The sequence below is a fragment of the Mirounga angustirostris genome, unplaced genomic scaffold, assembly GCF_029215605.1.
Source record: "Mirounga angustirostris isolate CCGP_5_RB_7025 unplaced genomic scaffold, mMirAng1.0.hap1 SCAF_12, whole genome shotgun sequence".
Lineage (NCBI taxonomy): Eukaryota > Metazoa > Chordata > Mammalia > Carnivora > Phocidae > Mirounga > Mirounga angustirostris.
Window position 1 is genome coordinate 23,187,345 of NW_026991720.1, and position 22,257 is coordinate 23,209,601.

At 60.4% G+C, this 22,257-nt stretch overlaps 1 protein-coding gene across 1 annotated transcript in view; it reads left to right on the forward strand.

Moving 5' to 3' along the window:
• KCP (kielin cysteine rich BMP regulator) overlaps positions 1–22,257 on the forward strand; it is a 31,976-nt gene that overhangs the window by 4,941 nt on the left and 4,778 nt on the right. Inside the window, exons 6-40 of the mRNA XM_064574979.1 lie at positions 1,844–1,926; positions 2,151–2,244; positions 3,155–3,237; positions 5,367–5,460; positions 5,614–5,693; positions 5,770–5,863; positions 6,172–6,257; positions 6,331–6,412; positions 6,646–6,798; positions 6,889–6,995; positions 7,072–7,165; positions 7,822–7,995; positions 8,134–8,216; positions 8,363–8,456; positions 8,581–8,769; positions 9,018–9,188; positions 10,459–10,635; positions 11,287–11,372; positions 11,634–11,724; positions 11,826–11,908; positions 11,992–12,085; positions 12,892–13,065; positions 13,318–13,400; positions 14,051–14,171; positions 15,080–15,159; positions 15,376–15,475; positions 15,990–16,078; positions 16,418–16,520; positions 16,610–16,752; positions 17,042–17,214; positions 17,295–17,406; positions 17,504–17,605; positions 18,359–18,523; positions 18,949–19,255; positions 19,358–21,999. Coding sequence (XP_064431049.1) covers positions 1,844–1,926; positions 2,151–2,244; positions 3,155–3,237; positions 5,367–5,460; positions 5,614–5,693; positions 5,770–5,863; positions 6,172–6,257; positions 6,331–6,412; positions 6,646–6,798; positions 6,889–6,995; positions 7,072–7,165; positions 7,822–7,995; positions 8,134–8,216; positions 8,363–8,456; positions 8,581–8,769; positions 9,018–9,188; positions 10,459–10,635; positions 11,287–11,372; positions 11,634–11,724; positions 11,826–11,908; positions 11,992–12,085; positions 12,892–13,065; positions 13,318–13,400; positions 14,051–14,171; positions 15,080–15,159; positions 15,376–15,475; positions 15,990–16,078; positions 16,418–16,520; positions 16,610–16,752; positions 17,042–17,214; positions 17,295–17,406; positions 17,504–17,605; positions 18,359–18,523; positions 18,949–19,255; positions 19,358–19,608 — 4,295 coding nt within the window. The 3' untranslated portion in view covers positions 19,609–21,999. The remainder of the gene's footprint in view (positions 1–1,843; positions 1,927–2,150; positions 2,245–3,154; positions 3,238–5,366; positions 5,461–5,613; positions 5,694–5,769; positions 5,864–6,171; positions 6,258–6,330; positions 6,413–6,645; positions 6,799–6,888; positions 6,996–7,071; positions 7,166–7,821; positions 7,996–8,133; positions 8,217–8,362; positions 8,457–8,580; positions 8,770–9,017; positions 9,189–10,458; positions 10,636–11,286; positions 11,373–11,633; positions 11,725–11,825; positions 11,909–11,991; positions 12,086–12,891; positions 13,066–13,317; positions 13,401–14,050; positions 14,172–15,079; positions 15,160–15,375; positions 15,476–15,989; positions 16,079–16,417; positions 16,521–16,609; positions 16,753–17,041; positions 17,215–17,294; positions 17,407–17,503; positions 17,606–18,358; positions 18,524–18,948; positions 19,256–19,357; positions 22,000–22,257) is intronic.

Below are 22,257 nucleotides of genomic sequence, written 5' to 3' on the forward strand. Positions count from 1 at the left end.
TCTGACCTTTTTCCTGCCCTCAGGGGGCTTCTAACCTAGTTGAGAAGATAAACTGAAAGCTAATACAACACAAGATTTAAGATCCAGTGACCAGATTCGAAGAACTATAGGAGGGCAGTGTGTGGTTAGCTGCCGGAGGAGATGGTGGGAAGGCAGCGGTCTCCACTCAAGACTGTGTCGGGGCGGGTCATCTGAGCCGCACCTTCAAGGGAAAGTGATTTCAGCGGAAGGAGACAGTACTCAATGGCCCTTCGGGCACAAGAACAGGGTGGGGAGAGGTGCATTGTAGGAAATCATTCTGGAAAGGCCCAGTGGGAAGAGCCTGCTGTAAGCCTTGCAGCTTGGACTTTCTTCTGGGGGCAATGGGGAGCCACTGAAGGCTGCAGAGCCAGAATGTGGCTTGTTCAAAGGAGCGTTGTAGGAATATTCATCTGGTTTGGGCTAGATGCGAGAGACCAGGTAGTGGGCTAGCACAGTAGTCATCTAGGCATGGAGCCAGGGAGTCAGGGATGGCAGGGGCTGCAGAGGGAGGGAGGGGTGCTTCTAAAGCACAGGTGACTGGTCAGATCCCGGGGAACAGCAGGAAGCTAGGAAGGCCGTGGTGCCAGGGCTGTGAAGAGAAGTGGGAGGAGATGGACGCAGTGGCCCTGCTGAGGGATGTCACTGGCTCGTAGTCAAGGAATAGGGTTGTCAGATTTAGCAAAGAGAATACGGGATGCCTTGTTAAACTGGAATTTCACACATAAACAACACATACTTTTTTAGTGTAAGTATGTCTCCTGCAATATTTGGAACATACTCATACTAAAAAAAAAGTATAGATTGTCTATATGGAATTCAAGTTCAACTGAGCATCCTATATTTGATCTAGCAGAATATCAGCTGGTAGCGTGAAGGGTGGGTCAGGGGCTCAGGGGACCAGTGGGTCTGGAAATGGAGCCTGGGAGTCTTGGCCCGAGATGAGGAGGGGAGTATCTGGAGCTGATGGATCTCAAAGACAAGGGACACACACACACACATGCACGCGCACACGCACAGAGCTTTCAGGATACGAGGTGCCTTGTGGCCACTGCTAGCTCGTATATCTTCGGTGAAATTTTTTGAAAAGGCACCCTTTCCTCAACACTTCTATGGTAAAATAATGGAAATCTACTGATTATGTTTGAGTCAGACACTTGACTGCCATCTGCTGGAAAGTTGTAGTAAGTACAAAAATCTCTGGTTATCGCCTGAACGGTGCCCTTCGATGTGGTACTTGTGGGAGCTTTTGCTCCAGTACTATGGGTCTCTTACGCGGGGGGGGGCCTGGCCCCGGTTTTACAGGCTGCCCCGGAGGCCACAGGGCCGGGGAAACGTGGCATCCAGAGCCCTGTGTCATCTGCACCTGCCAGGTAAGGGAATCAGAGCCCAGGCCCGGCCACCACGCACATCCCTGATGCTCGGCATACCCCCGGCCTGGCAGTGCCGAGCCCAATCTGGGGGCCAGACAGAGCTGCTGCCACCCCCCAGGCGTCGAGGCTGCAGCCTGCTAGGCCCCCTAGGCCAGCAGAGTAAGTGAGCGTGGGCAGCGGAGAGGGAGGGAGGGCTCAGTGTCTGCCCTGCAGGCAGGGACCGTGCGGTGCCAGGGGCCCTCATGCTCAGAGCTCAACTGCCTGGAGAGCTATACCCCGCCTGGGGAGTGCTGCCCCGTCTGCCGGCCAGGTGACCTCCTGCCCTGCCTCGCCCCTCCACCCCCTCAGCCCCCGAGGGTCCAGTACCTACTTGGGGTCACGCCTTCCCTTGGGTGATGTCCACTCACCCTGCTCTCTGCTGACCAGCCCATCATCCTGGCAACCCTCCCCAGGCTGTGAATATGAGGGGCAGTCCTATGAAGAGGGGGCCAACTTCCTGTCCAGCTCCAACCCTTGTCTCCAATGCTCCTGCCTGGTAAGTCCCACCCCCCCCCTTTGTCCAGGCCCTGCTCCTCCTTATTCACTCCCTGCCCCACCTTGGGCCACCCCTGCTGCCCTTTCATCCCCTCATGTACCTTCCAAGACCTGCTGCCAGTGAGGCTTCCCTCCATCCCGGCCCTGTGCCCCACCCCCCCGCCAAGGGTGTCGCACGCTTGCCCACCCCGCGCTCTCTGGGAGCCAGCTATCTGTGCATTACAGAGCGGCCTGGTTCGCTGTGTGCCCATGAAGTGTCCGCCCAGCCCCTGCCCTGAGCCGGTCCCAAGGCCTGGGCGCTGCTGCCCGACCTGCCAAGGTAGGAGCCCTGACCCTTCCCTGGTGGAGCTCCCGGCGGGGAAGTCACGCCATTTCTTCCACAACAGAGCTCATTCTGCTGGCTCTGACCTGGGGGGTCTGGTCAGTGGGGGAGCGATGCCGGGTCAAGCCTGCTCTGGAGCTGAAGTGTCTGGGCTCAGATTCTGCCCTTGCCACGTCATGGCTGTGTGCCTCTGAGGGAGTTACTCCGTGCCTCAGTTCCCCATTTGTGAGGTGTGGATAATGACATTCTATACCCTGATAAATGTTGACCATTATTACCTACTCTGGGCACGGAGGACAGAGGCGGGCCCTCGGCGCAGACAGCTAGAGGGTGATGCTGAGTTGCACACCAGTACTACCGAAAAGGCAGGATGAGGATCAGGTGCCAGGTACCGTGGAAACTCAGAGGAAGGAGACCCAATCCAGCCTAGACACAGGAAGGAGAGCGTCCCGGAGACAGCGTGTCCTGAGGGAGCCCTCAGCATAAAGAGCAGTTAGCTATGTGATGGGAGGAATAAGGTGGAGGGCATCCCAGGAAGAGAGGACAGCTTGCACAAAGGTGTGGGACTGACAGTGTGAGGTGGGTGTGTGTTAGGGGGGAAGGTGCAAGCACACACGAATGGCCAAAGCCTGCAGTGGGAGATGAGGGGAGGCGAGGGCAGAGGGAGGAGGGCGTGGCCGCGCTGGGTCCTGGGAGGCCTGGAAGGGCAGGCTAAGGAGCTTGGGTCTTACCCTCTCTGGGGCCCTGGGAGCCCCCAGGAGTCTAGGCAGAGGCATGACGTGGTCTGGTTTGGGCTCAGGAGAGAGCCCCCCGAGGGCATGTGGAGGAAGGTGGGGGCAGCCTGAAGCCGGCAGCCAGGCAAGCTGCCACCAGGCTTCCTCTCTGCCCATCTTCACCCCCACCCCAGGCTGCACGGAAGGTGGCTCTTACTGGGAGCATGGCCAAGAGTGGACGGCTCCTGGGGACCCATGCCGGATCTGCCAGTGCCTGGTGAGCCCCGCCGCTGCTCCCACACCCAGGCCCACCATATTCATTCCTTCATTTCACTGAGCACGTCCCATAGGCCCTGGCAGGGGACAAAGGTGGAGAAGACCTGATCCTGGGCTCTGTGAGGTGGGGGGTTGGGGGACGGGGCTGTGCCTGTCTGTGTGCCAAGTTCTGAGCATAGCAGGTGTGCAGCACGGATTTGTGAAGGTACTCAAAGAGCTCACAAGCTCCAGGAGTGAGACAGGGCAGGATAGGACAGGCAGCAACAGCTCCCGGGAGAGAGAAATGCAGATTTCCTCGAGCCATGTAGAACTGGGCTGTCCAATCTGTAACCTACTGCATGTGGCCACTGAGCCCTGGAAATGGGGCCATCCAATCTGAGATGCGCTGGAGTGTAAAATGTGCATGGGATTTTAAAGACTTAATACGAAAGAAAGGAATATAAAAGATCTCATTAATACTCTATGTTGATTGTATGTTGAAATAACTGTTGAATATATTGAGTTGAATGGAATATCTTAAAATTTAGTTTTATCTGCTTCTTTCTACTTTTTGAAATTTGACTACCAGAGAATTTAAAGTGACTTGTGACTTGTGTTATGTTAGCACAGATCTGGAAAATCTTCATGGGAGGGATGGGTTTAGGTCTTAAAGGGTGAGTAGAATCTAAGCAGGGAGAAATGAGGAAAGACATGCCAGGTGCTATAGACTGAATGTTTGTGCCCCACACCCACACAGCCCAATTCATATGTTGAAATCCTAACCCCCAAGGTGCTGGTATTAGGAGGTGGGGCCTTTGGGAGGTGTTCAGGTCTCGAGGGTGGAGCCTTTGTGAAAGGGATTAGTGTCCTTGTAGAAGGGACCCCAGAGAACTAGCTCCTCCTCTCTTCAGCCATGTGAAGACACATTGAAAAGACAGGTGTCTAGGAACCTGGAAGCAGGTCCTTACCAGACACTTCTGGCACCTTGCTCTGGGACTTCCCAGCCTCCGGAACTGTGAGAACTAAATTTCTGTTGTTTATAAGCCCCCCAGCCTATGGGATTTCACTTCAGCAACCCAAATGGTTACACCCACCCCCTCTGCAAGGATGTGCTCCCCCTCCCTGCTCGCACGGACCACCCTCCCCAACACCTGTGAGAAGAGTCACTGGCTGTCCACTTATGGGACTGGACGTGGGGGACCCCGATGCAGGTGTGAGTTCAAGGGGTGGGGTCTGGGTGGGAAGGGCCGTGGGGGGTAGCAGCAGCTACAGTCGATTGCCAGCTTCCAGAGGTGGAGGTCACACGAGGCACCGCATCTCATTACATTCCCATAACAGGCTATGGGGACAGAACTATATTTTTTTAAGATTTTATTCGTTTATTTGAGAGAGAGAGCACGAGCAGGGGGGAGGGGCAGACTCCCTTCTGAGCAGGGAGCCCGATGGGGGGCTTGATCCCAGGATCCTGGGATCATGACCTGAGCCGAAGGCAGACCCTTAACGACTGAGCCACCCAGGTGCCCGAGGACAGAACTATTATTGTCTTTTTTCAGATGGGTAAACTGAGTCACAGAGTGCTTCAGTAACATGCTGGGTTATACATCTGTATTAGTTTTCTAGGGCCCCCATAACAAAGTAGCACAAACGGATTGGCTTAAACAACAGAAATGTATCGTCTTGTGGTTCAAGAGATCAGAAGTCCAAGATCAAGGTGTCAGCAGGTTTGGTTCCTTCTGAGGGCTGTGACAGGGACTCTGTTCTAGGCCTCTCTCCTAGCTTCTGGTGGTTTGCTGGCGATCCTTGGCATCCCTCGGCTTCTCCCTTCATCTTTGCGTGTTGCTCTCCGTGTGTGTGCGCGTGTGTGTGTGTGTTCAAATTTCCCCTTTTTACAAGGACAGAGTTATTGGAGGGGCCATCCCACTCCTGACCTCATCTCAATTAATTACATCTGCAATGACCCTGTTTCCAAATAGGCCACGTTCTGACATGCTGGGGGTTAGGACTTCAACATGTGAATTGGGGGGGGACACAGTTCAACCCGTAACAATATCTAATAAGTGGATCGCAGGGACTCAATTGCTGTTCCTGCCACGTGACGGAGCTCTAAAGGCCCCTTCCCCTGCCCCTTCCGCCCCCTCCGCCCCCTCCCAGGAGGGCCACGTTCAGTGCCGCCAGCAAGAGTGCACCAGCCTGTGCCCGTACCCTGCGCGGCCCCTGCCAGGCACCTGCTGCCCGCTGTGTGATGGTGAGTCGGTGAGTGGCGCCTGGGGCGGGCATTCAGAGAGCTCACAGACGGCCCAGCTCGGGCTCCCACGAAGGCCGGGACCAGGACGTGCAGCAGTGTGTGTGTGGGGGGGGCGGTCCTGAGGAGGGTCTGAGGCACCCTCTCCCCCAACAGGCTGTTTCCTAAATGGGCGGGAGTACCGCAGCGGAGAGCCGGTGGGCTCTGGGGACCCCTGCTCGCACTGTCGCTGCGCTGTGAGTGTGGCTGCCTGGCAGGGAGGGCCTGGCTCCCGGGCCTGCCTCTCGAACGCTGACCAGGCCCTATCCACAGAACGGGAGCGTCCAGTGTGAGCCTCTGCCCTGCCCTCCTGTGCCCTGCAGACACCCAGGCAGGATCCCTGGGCAGTGCTGCCCAGTGTGTGACGGTGAGCTGGGGCCTCGAGTCACCTGGAGAGGGGCAAGCACTGGCCCCAGGGAGGCTCAGGGGTGGGCGCAGGCGTTGGGACCTATAGGAAGCCCCTTGGACTACAGTACGGGAGAAGGCCTTGATAAGCCTAAGCTCCCGTCACCACGTCCTCACCTCCCCTTCTCATGGCCAACTGGGCCCCGGGATCCTGGAGGTAGGGGAGCCTGGCACAGCAGGGCGGGCGGTGGCTGCCTCGAGGTGGTGTGAGGCTTCGCCGGCAGCCTCCAGCTCTGTCCCCCGCCCCGGTCCTCCTGTCCTCCAATCCAGGCTGTGAGTACCAGGGACACCAGTATCAGAGTGAGGAGACCTTTAGACTCCAAGAGATTGGGCGCTGCATCCGCTGCTCCTGCCAGGTAGCCAGTCCCGCCCTCTCACGCCCCAGATCTGTGTCAGCCCTTGAGGACCCTTAGCCAACGTCCCTCCTAGGCCGGCGAGGTCTCCTGTGAGGAGCAGGAGTGCCCGGTTGCCCCCTGCACGCTGCCTGCCTCTGGCCCCCAGCTCTGCCCAGGTAGGTGTGGGGAGGGGGGAGGGAGGAACAGCTTCACAGGAGGGCTGCATCCAGCCGCTGCAGATGGAAGGGGTTCCTTCACAGGGAGGGGGACACTGCCGGGCCCACCAACCAGTCCGGTGTGTGTTCAGAGGCCACCGAGGGGATGGCAAAGCCAGGGTCCCGTGGTCTGGGAAGGTCAGGGACGGCTGGAGGCATCCAGGTTGCCCTGGTGACAGCCCCCCTCGCTCTAGCCTGTGTGCTCGATGGAGAGGAGTTTGCCGAGGGGGTCCAGTGGGAGCCTGATGGTCAGCCCTGCACGGCCTGCGCCTGTCACGATGGCGTGCCCATGTGTGGGGCGGTGCTCTGCTCCCCAGCCCCCTGCCAGCACCCTACCCAGACCCCAGGTGAGTGCTCCACCCGGATCTGGCTCTCTTCCCCCCGCTTTGTCCAGCCCACCCCGGCTCGCCGGGCTCTGATCAGTCTGCCCCACCCAGGCGCCTGCTGCCCCAGCTGTGAGAGCTGCACCTACCAGGGCCAAGTGTATGCCAACGGGCAGAACTTCACAGACGCAGATAGCCCTTGCCACGCCTGCCGCTGCGAGGTACCTGCCCGGGCTTGCGCTGCCCTGCTGAGCCCCTCCTGGGGCCCACCCCCATTGCCCTCTCCCCTGCTCCCAGGAGGGGACTGTGAGGTGCTCCTTGGTTGACTGCCCTCCCACAACTTGTGCCAGGCCCCAGAGTGGACCCGGCCAGTGCTGTCCCAGGTGCCCAGGTATGTGCTTCTTGCACCTGTCTGGCTTGGGGGCCCTGGACCCAGCTCTCCCATGGCCCCCTGGGCTCACCAGATACCTTAGAAAGCAACAGCCTTCCGAATTGTTTCCAGTCAGACACAGCCTGGAACTCTCTGGAACTCACAGAGTATGGGCGGGAGGCAGAGTAGAGATTTGTTTATCCCTTCGTGTTACTCTGTGATTCTTTCCTTCCAATCTGTATTTCCTCTTCCAATCCCCCCACCAGTCAGATATATTTGCATATCTTTCTGTATAAAGCAGGTTCATGCAACAAACATTTGGGTCTGGCATGCGGAGCCTGGGTGCTGGCATGCAGTGTGACCCGAGTCCTGCCCTGGTGGAGAGTCGTGCCAGGGTGGGTATCACAAACACATGCACCTGCACGCATGAGCTCCCTGGCTCGTCCCCCTCAGGGGCAACACACGTGCCCGCACGTAAATGGCCTCAAATACACACACACACACGCGCGTGTGCTCAGAGAGCTACCCACGCCTGCCTACACAGACCCTCCTCTCGGGGCTTCCTCGTGGCCCTTCCTCAGTGGCTCTGGACCCCGAGGATGGCTGGGCACCTGGCCCAGCCCTAGAACTGTCAGGCCTTGCCGCCACTCCCGCGCCTCCCCCGCCCCAATGCTCAGACTGCATCCTGGAGGAACGAGTGTTCGTGGATGGCGAGAGCTTCTCCCACCCCCGAGACCCCTGCCAGGAGTGCCAGTGTCGGGAAGGCCATGCCCATTGCCAGCCTCGGGCCTGCCCCAGGGCCCCCTGTGCCCACCCGCTGCCTGGTCCCTGCTGCCAGAACGACTGCAATGGTGAGGTGGATGGGATGGGGGCTGGGGGGTGTCTCCCGGGATGGCTTGGGCCCCTCTATGGGCTTTTAGGGCTGCCCGGGCAGCATACCCAGGGAGGAGTAGGGCCCCTCCCGGGCCTACCGCTGCCCCCTCCCCCAGGCTGTGCCTTTGGTGGGAAAGAGTACCCCAACGGAGCGGACTTCCCTCACCCCTCCGACCCCTGCCGGCAGTGTCGCTGTCTGGTGAGTCCGCCCCCGCCCCCCGCCCGGGGAGGAGGGGCGAGACGTGGACACCAGGGACGCGGTGCCCCAGGGTGGCCGTCGGGAGGCGCGGGCATCTCCTCCGCCTCCCGCCGCCAACCGGGCCTGGCGTGGTCCCCCCGTTGCAGAGCGGCAGCGTGCAGTGCCTCGCCCGCCGCTGCCCGCCGCTGCCCTGTCCCGAGCCGCTCCTGCTGCCCGAAGAGTGCTGCCCGCAGTGCCCCGGTAGGAGGCGCCGCCCTCGGGCGGATCCGGACCCGGAGGGAGCGGGGAGGGCGGGGAGGGCGGGGAGGGCGGGGAGCCTCCGCAAGCCTCTCCCGGGAGCCCTGACGCGCGCTCTCCCCTGCAGCCGCCGCCTCGGGCTGCCCGCGGCCGGGCGGCGGGGTCCCGGCCCGCCACCTGGAGCATTTCTCCCTGCCCGACGACCCCTGCCGCCGCTGCCTCTGCCTCCACGGCTCCGCGTCCTGCCAGCGGCTGCCCTGCCCGCCTGCGCCCTGCGCCCACCCGCGCCAGGGGCCGTGCTGCCCCTCCTGCGCCGGTACCGCCTGGGCGGCGCCCCCACCGCCCCGCCCCCTGCTCGCTCCGACTCTGCCCCTGAGCCTCGCCCTACCTGGTGCCCTCTTACTCCGCGTCCCTTCCCTCCACGCCCACCCCTCCTGCGTCGGGGTTCTCACTAAGAAGGTGGGGGGGGGAGAGGGGGACAGTGCCCAGCCTGCAGGGCCTGGGAGGCTGCGGGCCTGGCAGACAGCCCCGGCTCCTGCCCTCCTCGCCTCCCCCCTCCCCCAGGCTGCCTGTACCAGGGGAAGGAGTTTGCCAGCGGGGAGCGCTTCCCTGCGCCCAGTGCCGCGTGCCACGTCTGCCTCTGCTGGGAGGGCAGCGTCAGCTGCGAACCCAGGGCCTGTGCACCTGCTCAGTGCCCCTTTCCCGCCAGGGGTGATTGCTGCCCTGCCTGTGACGGTGAGGGCCAGGGGACTGTGGGGATGAGGGGCTGGGAGGGCTGGGTCGGCATCACCCTTACTGCCCTAGAGTGGGTCCACAACATCTGTCACATAATAACAAACACTGGACTAAAGCCTGGTGCTGCCAGGTTTTAGTCATCCTACCGCTGATGCTATTTGGATATGTGACCTTGGACAAGTTACATAACCTCTCTGGGCCTCTTTTTTTTTTTTTAATTAAAAAATACGTTTTAAAAAATGTGTATTTTTGTAAAATACACATAACATAAAATTCACTACCTTAACCATTTTTAAATGTAACTCTAACTTCAGCTCCTGTAAACAAGAGACGGTGGAACAAGACCCAGTTCCCCAGTCTTTGGTCACCCTTGTACTATCTTCGCAATATTGTTACATACCCTCGACCACCTATAATTTTATTTAGTTAACTATTTTTCTTCAAATTAACTTTTAAATTTAAATCTTTTTTAGAAAGGAGTTTTTATATCATACTGTAAATGAATTTGATTTGCCAGGAATGAAGAGTTCCATAAATACTAATACAGTTAAAAATAAAACATTAAATTTGAGTCAGGCACTTTTGCCTGCCAAAGCTTTGAGACTCAGACTCGCCCTCTTTTTCTTTTTTTTTTTTTTTCCTATTAAGACTTTATTTTTTTCTTTACGGCAGTTTTAGGTTGACAGCAGAAGTGAGAGGAGGGTACAGAGATTGCCCACATACTCCCTGTCCCAGTACCTGCACAGCCTCCCTCATTATCAGCACTCCCCATCATTATCACCCGAAGCGCCCTCTCTTTTTAAAAAAAGAGGTCAGCAAGAGTCAGAGAGCGGCTCGGGTCAGGCCGCCACCACTCTGGGATCCCCTCCCCGTCCCTGATTCATCAGAGGGCTGGAAAGAGTACTGGGAAGAGGATACCTTGAACCATGTCTCCTAAGCCATCTCGGGCTATCTCCAGCTCTCCTCAACTTGGGGACATTGGTGCCTTCTGGCTGGGCAGTGGCCTGCTGAGTATTTAACTCTAGGGACAGATTCTGTGTGGGTCTTTCCCGGTAGATTGCAGGCTGAAGGGGGGAAGTCTGAGCTTCGGCCGGTCCCCCCACCCCAGACTCCTCTGCCCCCCTTCCCCTGCCTGGCTCGAGCCCTCCCCTCCCCCCAGTTGGTGTGTCTTTGAGGCCCCAGCTCAGGCCCAACTGGACTGGACTGGACTACCGCTCACCTCTCACCCTTTCTGCCTCTGCCCTGCCCCTCCCCGTCCTCTCTCTCCAAGGTTGTGAGTATCTAGGGGAGTCCTACCTGAGCAGCCAAGAGTTCCCGGATCCCCGAGAGCCCTGCAATCTGTGTACCTGCCTCGGAGGCTTCGTGACGTGTGGCCGCCGGCCCTGCGAGCCTCTAGGCTGCAGCCTCCCACTTACCCCGGCTGGACACTGCTGCCCTACCTGCCAGGGTAGGACAGCACCTGCCCTTCCTGCCCCTTCTGGAGCTCCCAGGCGCCCAGAGGCACCTGGTCTCACCACCGTCAGCCCCACAGCAAACCCATACCCTGTGCTTTCCTCACACCCCACCTGTGCCCTCCTGTCTGTCCCTGCTGTCACCTCAGACTCACGGTTGTGCTCATCAGATAACTGGGCCTCATGCTTCCAGAACTTCCTGCTCTTACACTGTCCCATCGCCTTCCTAAAATGTCACATCAGCAGACTCAAACATATTCGAGGGCTCCCATGCCCTTGAGTCAGCAGTCACGAGAGGCAGCTTCCTACCCTCCTGGCTTCTTTTGCCCATGATCGGGAGCCCGGGCCACCTCAAGCCTTCATTTCCAGGAGTGCCCATATTCCTCACCTCCTCTTCCCTCGGGCGGCGCAGACCGAAACTTGCCAGCAGTCTTTGATCCCAGCTCCAGTCCTCAGCCCCCTTCATGCCTGCTGGCCTCCCCACTCGCAGCTAGCTGGAGGCTCTCCTCCCACCCTCACCTTGCTGGCCTCAGCAGGCCGCACCAAATGTCTCCTCCAGCCATGGTGGAGGTCCCGGGCCCAGGCGTGCATGGCCGTGCAGGGCTACGTGGACAGATGTTCTTTGACTACATTTCCTCCCCTGCCAGGATGCCTCTATCATGGGGTCGCTGCAGCCCCCGGAGAGACCCTTCCTGATCCACTTGACCCCGGCTGCTCCCTCTGCACCTGCCAGGTGAGGCGGCCTTTTGGAAACCTGGTAACTTTTCATCCCTTGAGCCTCCTCTCTGACCAGGAAGACCTTGTTTCCTCCACCCCCGTCTCCCAGGGTACCATCTGGTGGAAGAGGCTTGGATTCTGGTCTCCCGGGCCAAGGGAGGGAGGTGGGAGCCTGGCAGGCTCAGCAGGGACAGCCTGCCCTGGGGCCATGTGTAGCCTGGTTTGAGGTTGTGACGACATGGAGTCCAGAAGTAGCAGTGTGACCCCTCTCCCCCAGGAAGGTTCCATGCACTGCCAGAAGAAGCCATGTCCTCCAGCTCTCTGCCCCCATCCCTCTCCAGGACCCTGCTTCTGCCCTGTTTGCCACGGTGAGCTGCCTTCCACATGCCGACCCCCCACATCTGCCAGGCCTGAGGTTGGACAGGGCAAGGTGGCAGAGCCCCTCACCCAGGAAACGTGTTTCCCACAGGCTGCCTCTCCCAGGGCCGGGAGCACAGGGACGGGGAAGAGTTTGAGGGGCCCCCAGGCAGCTGTGAGTGGTGTCGTTGTCAGGTATGGTAGCGAGGGGGCAGAGCCGGGTGGGGACAGGGCCACAATGCCGCTGGGGCTCCTGGCCTAAAGGGCATGTCCCGCAGGCTGGCCAGGTCAGCTGTGTGCAGCTGCCATGCCCTCCGCTGTCCTGCCCGCTCCAGGTCACGGAGCAGGCCAGGTGCTGCCCTCGCTGCAGAGGTATGCCCGGCCCCATGTGGCTGCCCCCTTGCTTTTGCCACCCCCCCCGCCCTGATGCCCCGTACCTGCCCCACCTCCCTCGGCTAGCTCTCCCCTGGCCTCCTGCTCCCTGTCCACCTGCGGCTGGCCCTCCCACCTTGCTAGTCTTCAGTTCTTCCTACCTCTCCCTGCCCCTGGCCTGCCCGGACCATCACCCCCTCAAAACTGCCCCCTTCCTAACCACACTCTATTCATCATCAAAATAATGACGATTCACACTGGTTGAGCACATCCCGTCTGAGCTCAGCACTTGACACATACCTCATTTAACCCACACACTATCAAATAGGTACTATTATTATTCCCATTTTACAGATGAGAAAAGCGAGGTACAGAGAAGTAACATAACTTGCCTGGGGTCATGCAGCTAGTAGGTGGCAGTCAGGATTTGCATCTTAGCCATCTGGGTCTACATTGTTACCTTGGGCACATGCTTAGGGATGGAGCCTTTCCTTCTTTCCGCATGCATTTATTACACTCCTACTGCATGCCAGCTACCATTGCTGGTACTGGGCTACTATTTGTTGTAGCCCTTGGTCTAGCAAGCAAGCAGACATGGAATGGGATAAGAACCCAGGTGTTCTGACCCTGAGCCAGGGCCCTTCTCCTCCCCCACACATAGGAGCTCTGCCCCCCCCTTCTCACCGCCTCCCTGCAGATCCTCCTCCCAGCACCCACATGCCCTGCCAAGCGCCCAGGGTTGGGGGCACAAGGGCATACAGGCAGAACCAAGCCTCAGAGCTCATCCCTGCCCACCTGGGACACAGGTTGCCTGGCCGATGGGGAGGAGCACTCTGAAGGCAGTAGCTGGGTGCACCCCCAAAGCCCCTGCTCCTCCTGCATGTGCCATGAGGGCATCGTGACCTGTGCTCACATCCAGTGTGTCATCGCCTGTGCCCGGCCCCACCAGGGGCTCAACGACTGCTGCCCTCGATGCTCTGGTACTGGGAGCCTGGGGCTGGCTGGGGGAAGGCAGGCAGGCGGCACCCGCTCAACATCTCCATCCTTTGTACTGGGTTGGGCGGCAGAGCCGGGCTGTTCTAGAGAAGTGACCCCCATTCCTGCACACACGCCAATCCCTGGAGCTGGGGGGCATTGCGGGGGCAGAGAACCCCACCCCCTGGCATTCCTGCCAGCCTAAAACCTCCCTGGTCGTGTTCTGCTCCTACCCCCACCCCCACCCCCGCCCCAAGACTGTGAGCATGAGGGCCGCAAGTATGAACCCGGGGAGAGCTTCCAGCCTGGGGCAGACCCGTGTGAAGTGTGCATCTGTGAGGTGGGTGACGGCAACGCTGAGGGGTGGGGCACCATAAAGGGGGCAGCCTGGACCCTGTGGGGCACGAGCACTATGGGGGTCAGAGAGAGGAATGTGCACCTGTGGCCAGGAGATGAGGCAGGACTTGGGGTGAAGTGAGGAGCTGGGCAGGGCCAGGAAGTGTGGGGTGGGGAGAGCGCTGAGTAGGGGGGTAGGGGTGGGGGGGCAGTGGGAAAGCCCTCCTAGCTGGAGTGTAGGGTGGGTGTATATGGGAGGTAGAGGGAGATACGTGGGAAGCAGTTGGGGGGGCATGTTAGGGAATTCCATGTGAAGGCAATGGCGAGCAGCTGTATGATGTCCCATGTCCGGAGACTTGGCAGGGAGGAGGGAGGATGGCATGAAAGTGCAGGAGGGTCAACGGTCACATGAAGGGTCAGGCCTGAGTAACGGGAAAGAGAAGGGGACATCACCTCTGGGAATTAGGCCATGGAGTGAGAAGCAACCTGGGGAGACGGTGAGTCTCTGCAGACTGGACTTTAATCTGCCCAAGACACATCCAGGGGGAGGTGCAGCAGGCAGATGGAAGGGCCTGGAGTCCAGGGAAAGAGGGTGTCTTCTCGGCTTCCAGGGCCTGAGACCCACCCACCCCCTTTGCTCACTCATTTTTGTAGCTGCAGCCTGAGGGACCCCCCAGCATTCAGTGTCACCGGCGGCAGTGTCCAAGCCTGGTGGGCTGTCCCACCAGCCAGCTCCTGCCCCCTGGGCCCCAGCACTGCTGCCCCACCTGTGCCCGTGAGTCGCTGGGGATGGGGGTCAAGAGGGTAGGATGGCCACCCCAGAGTGACACTGGAAGAGCCACCCAGCTCTCCTCTGCAGCCCAGCCCTCCCCCTTTCTTGAGTCCGGTGGACTATTCTGGAAGCCCATGCCCTGGCAGGGGAGGGCTGCAACCCCGCAGGGGGGAATTGGGGATCCTTGACTCTGAAGCCAGTTTGTGGAGCATCTTGCCCAGCAGGTGGCGCTGCGGGGCGGGAGTCTTGCCGGCCGCGGGCTTCCTGAAAGCAGCAAAGGGAGACCAGAGGGGCTCCAGAGGTGGGGAGCCCTTCTTACCAGCACTTGCTAGGATGTGCTTCAGGGAAAGAGAAGAGGACTAACATTTATTATGCATCCACTGCATGCTAGACACTGTACTCGGTGCTTTGAATAAACAGTATCCCATTTAATTCTCAGTTGCCCAGGGAGGGGTATTATTGTTCCCTTTTACAGGTGAGAAAGCGGAGGTTCAGAGCGGTTGGTTAGTCTGCCCAAAATGGCACAGGCACTGAATGCTGGAGCCAGGATTAGAACCTGGAGTACCTCCCTGGCTCTCTGGGCTTCCTTGTGCCATTCTAGCCGGGTGATATAAAAGGAAGTAGCAGAGGGAGCAGGCGAGGCATCCTGATGGTCCTTAGTGACCCGAGGCTAAGGAAGCCACACCCTGTCCATTTCCAGGCCCTCCACCCTAGTAGTCTGCGAAGTTCTTTTCAAAAAGTCCCAACTTTTCTTTGCTGACCGCAGAAGAAAGAGGACTTCTCCTCTTGGAATCGGCCCTAGGGATAGGAGTATGCCCTAGGACTAAGAAGTCTGGGGACACAGTGGGTGAGTGGGCTTTTGCCCCCTGCTTCCCCCTTCTCCCCCCAACACGGAGTTCTTGTCTTCACAGAGGCGCTGAGTAACTGCACAGAAGGCCTGCTGGGCTCCGAGCTGGCCCCGCCCGACCCTTGCTACACCTGCAGGTGCCGGGTGAGCCTCCTGCCCCGGGGACTCCCAAAGCGCTCTCTTCCTCCACCGTAGGCTGCGGCAGCAAGCCCTCTCCTGCAGTGGCCCCAGGCTCCCCACTCACCCCGACATCCACCCACTTACCTTGGACAGCGTATCTGGCCTAGGCCTGCTCCCAACTACACACCCTGCTCCCTCCCTGCTGGTCGCTACCAGTGGTGTTCACATGCCCTTCCCCAGGACCTGACATGGCTCTGCATTCACCGGGCCTGTCCGGAGCTCAGCTGTCCCCCATCAGAGCGCCATACCCCCCCTGGGAGCTGCTGCCCCGTGTGCCGAGGTAAGTCAGCCTTGACCTGCATCCTCTGAGCATGAGCCCAGGGGGGAGACAGGAAGGGTGGCATCCAGAGTCTATGTGGGCAACCTGGGGTCTATACTCCAAATGCAGGCTTCATTCTTTTGTAGAAATGAAGGGTTACTCATTGGGGTGCAAAAGGTAGAGGAAATCAGGGAATGAAGTCTGGATTCTCAAGGCCTCGCCTGAGGCTTGTCGGTGGGCTCAGGGACCCCAGGCCCACTGGCCAGGCATTGCACTGAGCTGGCAGCCAGCCCATGGGAAGCCGGAGGTTTCCCAAGAGCCTCTGGCTCTTTGGGCTTCCAGGACCCTCTCCTCTTCCTGAGCCCTGGGGTAGGTCTAGTAGGTCATCTGGATACCGGATGAAGAAACCGACACCATCAGGGTGCTCGTGGAATGGTGTGGGCACTCCCCTGCTGTGGGCCTTCAGGGTGAGCTCCAGAGAGGAGGATGCAGTTGGAAGGACAATGCTCCCCCATCCTCATTTCTCCCTCCTCAGAATGCGTGGTGGAGGCTGAGGGCCGGAGCGTGGCAGATGGAGAGAGCTGGCAGGACCCTAGCAATGCTTGCCTTACTTGCACCTGCCATGTGAGCTGGGGGTCGTAGGGTGGGCATCGGGTGGGGCGCAGGGCCTTACAGATGGGTGGATAGAGAGTCTCAGGACACTGGACCAGTGACTATGGGGTCTTTGAGGTAATTAGAAAAAGGCGCCCCCTCTGAGAGCGGGCAGCGGCGTCCGTGGGCTGGGGCAAGGAACTAAGGGCTGGATTTCATCCCCCAGGGAACGTGACATGGGTGTTCTTGTGGGGCAGGGGCAGAGAGAAGGGGCTGCTCCCTCAGACTGTGACCCAGAGGGCCCCCAGAAGGGTGAGGCCAGGGCCCCCAGGCCCTGCGGGAGGTCCCTAGAGCAGTGACATCTGTCCTCAGCGGGGCCACGTGCAGTGCGACCTGGAGGAGTGCCCCGCCCTCTCCTGCCCCCACGGCTGGGCGAAGGTGCGAGAGGCCGGCCGCTGCTGTGAGCGATGCCAAGGTGCCAGCCAGAACGATGGGGGTTGGGGACGAGCGAGACCTCAGTGCGAGGGACGGGCAGGTGACCCTACCCCGCTCCTGTCGCCTCAGCCCCCGCCCAGTCGTGCGCGCACCAGGGCCGGGCGGTGGCCTCCGGGGAGCGCTGGGCCGTGGACGTTTGCACCACCTGCTCCTGCGTGGCCGGCACGGTGCGCTGCCAGAGCCAGCGCTGCCCGCCGCTCTCCTGTGGCCCCGTGAGTGCCGCGGTCCAGGGCGGGGGGGGGGGGGGGGGCACGTGGCACCGCCGTCCGGGTGAGACGAGGCGGGAGGAAGGAGGGAGGCAGGGCTAGTGGGGCGGAGGTACCCGAGGCCTGCAGTTCCAGGCGTGGCCACAAGGGGGTGCCCTGAGCCCGCTCGCGGTGAGCCCGGAGGCCGGAGTCCGAGTCCCCGGAGACTCCCGGGCGATCCTCGGTCCCGGGGAGTCTCTGCGTGGGGCACGGCGGGGAGGGCGATGTGTCTGACGGGGCCTGGGGCTGAGGCCAGGACGAGGCCCCCGCCCTGAGTCCCGGCAGCTGCTGCCCCCGCTGCCTGCCTCGCCCCGCCTCCTGCACGGCCTTCGGAGACCCTCATTACCGCACCTTCGACGGCCGCCTGCTGCACTTCCAAGGCAGCTGCAGCTACGTGCTGGCCAAGGACTGCCGCGGAGCGGACTTCAGGTGCGCAGCCCCCTCTGCCTTCCCCCGACTCCCCACACCTGTCCCTGCTGACCGCGGCACCTGGGCCTCTCACGCCACAGCGTGCACGTGACCAACGATAACCGGGGCCGGAGGGGTGTGGCCTGGACCCAGGAGGTGGCGGTGCTGCTCGGAGACGTGGTCGTGCGGCTGCTGCAGGGCAGAGCGGTCACGGTGAGCAGAGCCGAGGACCCGGGGAAGGTGGGTCGCGCGCCGTCCGCGGTCCACTCGTCAGTCCCGGCGTCGTCCCCCTCCCGCCTCCCTCCTCCAGGTGGACGGGCGCCCGGTGGCCTTGCCCTTCCTACAGGAGCCGCTGCTGTACGTGGAGCTGCAGCGACGCGCGGTGATCGTGCACGCCCAGCCGGGGCTCCAGGTGCGCCGCCAGGGCCAGTGGGGTGTGGGAGCCCCGGACCGGTTCAGGCGTCTGTATCTGGAGAGGGAGTGGGAATACCAGCTAGGTCCAGGGCCACATCAGGCCAGGGAGGTGAGAAAGTTCGGCTGGATTCTGAGGGGATCTTGGGATTCTTGGGTGCAGCGAAAGGAGTTCTGAGCCTAGTTTCTAATCTTGGTTCAGCCACCCACACAGTGGGACTCTTAGGCCAGTACCAACTGCCTCCGGGCCTGTTTTCTCATTGGTAAAAAGGGGGAAGTGTTGGGGGGGGGTGTCATCTGAGGTCTCCTAGGCGACTTCTGAGATTCCTTCCAACTCCCATGTCAGAGAGTAAATTTCTCCCTGCCTTCAGCAAGAAGTACAGTCTGTAAATTCATAAAATAAGGCTTGTCTGTACTTCTGATCTGGACTCGAATTGTGCTTTATCCTCTGTAAGGCCCTAATGCCCACGAGAAAGTGAATCTCTGGAAGTGGGTGTGCATTTCACCAGGGGCTCAGCTCAGGGATGCCAACAGGAGAAGGTGCCCTCCTGCCAGTGTGGTCAGCTCTTCATGTCTTCGCCGGGGACTCACACAGCGTGGGGCAACTTGGCTTTGGCCAGAGCTGCCTCCTCTCCATGGGGGGCCTCTCTCCACCCATTCTCCTCCCTTCCAGCAGGGAGGGTGCTGACAGTGCCTGGGGCCAGGACGGGGTCCCTACCTTTCCCCACTCCCCAATGCCAGCCTCTCTGCACAGGTGCTGTGGGACGGGCAGTCTCAGGTGGAGGTGAGCGTGCCTGGCTCCTACCGGGGCCAGATGTGTGGGCTGTGTGGGAACTTCAATGGCTTTGCCCAGGATGATCTGCAGGGCCCTGAGGGGTTGCTCCTGCCCACAGAGGCTGCCTTTGGGAATAGCTGGCAGGTGAGTGGCACAGGAGCTGGGTGGCTGAGGGAGGCACAGTTGAGTGGGAGTCTTAGAACAGCCTGCTTATATGGAAAGCCGGGGGATCACTGAAGGGCTTTGTAGCTTCAGGATGATTTGGGGTCATGGTGCTGGGGGAGGCAGGATGGCCTGTTGAAAGAGGCATCATCTAAATCCGCAAGCCCTGCCTTGCCACTCACCGGCTGTGTGAGCTTGGATAAGTCCCTTACATGCTCTGGGCCTCGGCTTGTCCATCTGTAAAAGGGGGACAAGGAGAAAGTGGCCGGTGCTTCCTTTGCTGTTCTTGTAGGGAGGTTTTTGAAGCTAAACCAAAATATTTGGTGGAAAGTGTTTTGAAGAACGTAGCACACCAAGGTCAGCTTGCCAGGGGATGCTGTCACATCAGGGTCACTCTTCCCGCCTAGGTCCCAGAAGGGCCGGGACCTAGCCGGCCATGTTCCAAGGGCCGCGAGGTGGATCCGTGCAGGGCAGCGGGTTACCGAGCCAGGCGTGAGGCCAATGCCCGGTGTGGGGTGCTGACGTCCTCCCCGTTCAGCCGCTGCCATGCTGTGGTGCCGCCGGAGCCCTTCTTTGCCGCCTGCGTGTATGACCTGTGTGCCTGTGGCCCCGGCTCCTTGGCTGATGCCTGCCTCTGCGACGCCCTGGAGGCCTATGCTGGCCACTGCCGCCGGGCGGGGGTGACGCCTGCCTGGCGGGGCCCCACACTCTGCGGTGAGGGGGCAAAGCCCAGCGCGAGTTGGGGAAGAGGGTGGCACAGAGGGCTCGGGTCTGGACGGGGTGCCCCCGTGACCCTGACTTCCCCTCCACCTGCAGCGGTGGGCTGTGCCCTGGACCGCGGCTTCGTGTTCGATGAGTGTGGCCCGCCCTGCCCCCGCACCTGCTTCAACCAGCACGTCCCCCCAGGGGAGCTGGCAGCCCACTGTGTGAGGCCCTGTGTTCCTGGCTGCCAGTGCCCTGCAGGCCTGGTGGAGCACGAGGCCCACTGTGTCTCACCCGAGGCCTGCCCCCCCATCCAACTCACTGGGGACCAGCCCCCCAGACCTCTGCCCGGCCCCAGCCAGTAGCCTCAGGGGGCACCCGGAGCCAGGATGACACCAGGACTCATCGGGTCAAAAGCGTCCCCTTAGAGAACGGCTCCCGCCGTGGCCAGAGCCGTGGAAAGAGTGCCCTACCCAGGCACCGGGAGCCTGGGCCTTTGTCCCACAAAGACCTCACTGTGTTCAGTCAGAAGCAGTAAAACTGGGGGCTCTCCCACAGCATACTTGTGTGTATGTGTGTTTTCTCCTGGTGCTGGGATGGTGGCGTGGGCTGCTTGGAACATGGGGTCCAGTGGTTCGGTGTCCCCAGCTGTGGGAGCTGAGCCCTGGATCTTGCTCATCACGTCTTGCACCTGCCTGGGCTGCCCCCACCTGCCATACCCTGGGGTTGCCTGGGAAACCCTGCACTGGATGGAAGGAAGACCTAGATATCTTGGTCTCAGCTCTGTGCTCACACTGTGTCACAAGCGTGGCCCATGGTCCCTCAGTGGTTCACGTGGAATTCTGTGGGGGCTGAGGAGCACAGAAAAGGGGCTCAGTCCTCACATGGCATTCCCTTTCCTCTTGACTTGGGGGATACCAAGTGCTAGGTGTCTCCAGGGCCGCTCTAAGAGCTGGTGACAGGGACATGCCCAGGGTGGGGAACTGGAGACACAATAGACCATGATGAAATATGGATACATGCGCACACACATACACACACACTCACACGCACATACACACACTCACACACACATGCACGCATGCACACACCCCCTCAGAAACCCAGGTAAACACGTGCAGCACGTGCGTGGCCCCTGTGTGCATCCACAGCCACACCCAGCCTGGATGGACACGTGAGCAGGGGACATCCTTGTAGAGGAAAGAACATGGGTTCGGAAATAGAAAACAAGTCTATTTCTTCGAAAAGTCTCTTTGCAAAAAAGACTGCTTTTGCCACCTATTGGCTGTGACCTTGGTGATGTAGGGTAAAAGATGAGCGGGTACTGCATTCTCATCGCAGCTCCCTCTTCCTTCAGCAGGAGGGAACCCCCCCCCCCCCCAGCTGAGTCGGGCCCCCAGGCTCTTGCGGAGCGGTTGCCAAGCAGCAGGTATGCGAGGCTGCTCGGGACAGCAGGGATGTGGCAATGACAGACCAGCTCGTGCCCTTGTCCCTGCCCTTGTCATAACCTTCACAAACCATGCCGTCACCGGCTGTATCTCGTGTGTCGCGACGAGGAGACAGAGTAGACCCGGGGCCAGCACTTTGCGCGTGGACAGCGTGGAGCAGGTGCCTGGGAAGTGCTCGCCTTTGTCCTGCCCGTGGGGGCTCCTCGTCCCTGGGACCACGTTTCCCCCAAGCCTCTTCATCACGGCCACTTGCCTCCAGATGAGGGAGACGTTGCCCCACGTTAGCTGGGGCAACCCGACTCTCCGGGGCCACTTGCTAGTCTGCAAGCCTGGGATGAGGATGCTAGCACCCACTTCACAGAGTTGCGTCAGGGATGGATTACACGGATGCAGCCTTTAGTTTCCTGGCCCACAGTGAGTGAGCCGGGGGTGGCCGTGGCCCGCGTCGGGCCCATTACGTGCGTACATAACGCCATTGCGAGCGTCATACGTACACAGAAGACACATGCTCTGAGGCTTGCAAACAAGCACACGCATGCACTGTTCTCGCCAGCGAGGTCCCAGTCCTCGCCCCACACTACCGCCCCCCACAGCCAAGAAACCCAGGTCAGAGGCAGGCCCGAGTCTCTCTGAGACTTGGCTGGGGTCCAGGCCGTGGCTCAGATGTCAGGTCCCTGCATTATTGAGCTCTGGAGCCTTTGTCTCCTCCTCGGTTCTTGGTCCTCTCCTCTCCCCACTCCAGCAGCCGAGGGGAGGAGGGAGGGGACATCTGCTCTGGCTCCCCCTCCCCATGGAGCACACAGCCACACCTGGGGGCCCGGGGCTCCCTTGTAGCCACAGGCAGGCCTTAGCCCTGTACCAGCACCTCTTTAGATGCCCTGCAAGCCTGGGCCAGCTCCAGGCTGCCCTGCAGCAGGTGAGAGGGGTAAGGCATTGCCTCTGAAGGGCAAGGCAGAGGCCTGACTCCATCGTGTCCCCCCAGGTGCAAGAGAGTCGGGCCTGTCGATCAGGGCTGGAGCTCCCCACTGTATTGCTGGAGATGGAGCGGAGCTGGCGGGCCCAGCAGCAGGTAGGGGCTGGCCGAGGGGCATGGCAGAGGGCAGGGTGGGCACCCCTTCATGCCCTGGCACCCCCTCTTTTTGCAGCTGCTGTGGGACTTGGAGCTGCTGACTGGGGCAGGGCTGAGGCTCTTCTGGCCCTCCTGGGCCAAGTTCTGCGGTCTGAGGGACCAGGCCCAGTGTGTACGGAGTCAGTACGGCAAGCCCCATGGTGGGACAGGCGGGGGGTCCTGAGCGGCGGACCAGCTGGGTGAGCGGGGGCTTGGCTGAAGGCAAGGGGGGTCGGTGTGACATTGGGGTGATGGTGGTGGCGAGGGAAGAGGAAGAAGTATGGGCTTCAGACACAGATGGGCCTGGGTTCTCTCTGGTCTGATGCTCCCTGGGGACCATAAGCCTCTGTTCCCTCAGCTACAAAATGGGGAAGATAATCGATCTTACACAAAGGGAGCACCAGTGAACTCATCCATGTAAAGGGGTTAACACGGTGCCTGGACCTGCAATTAATGAC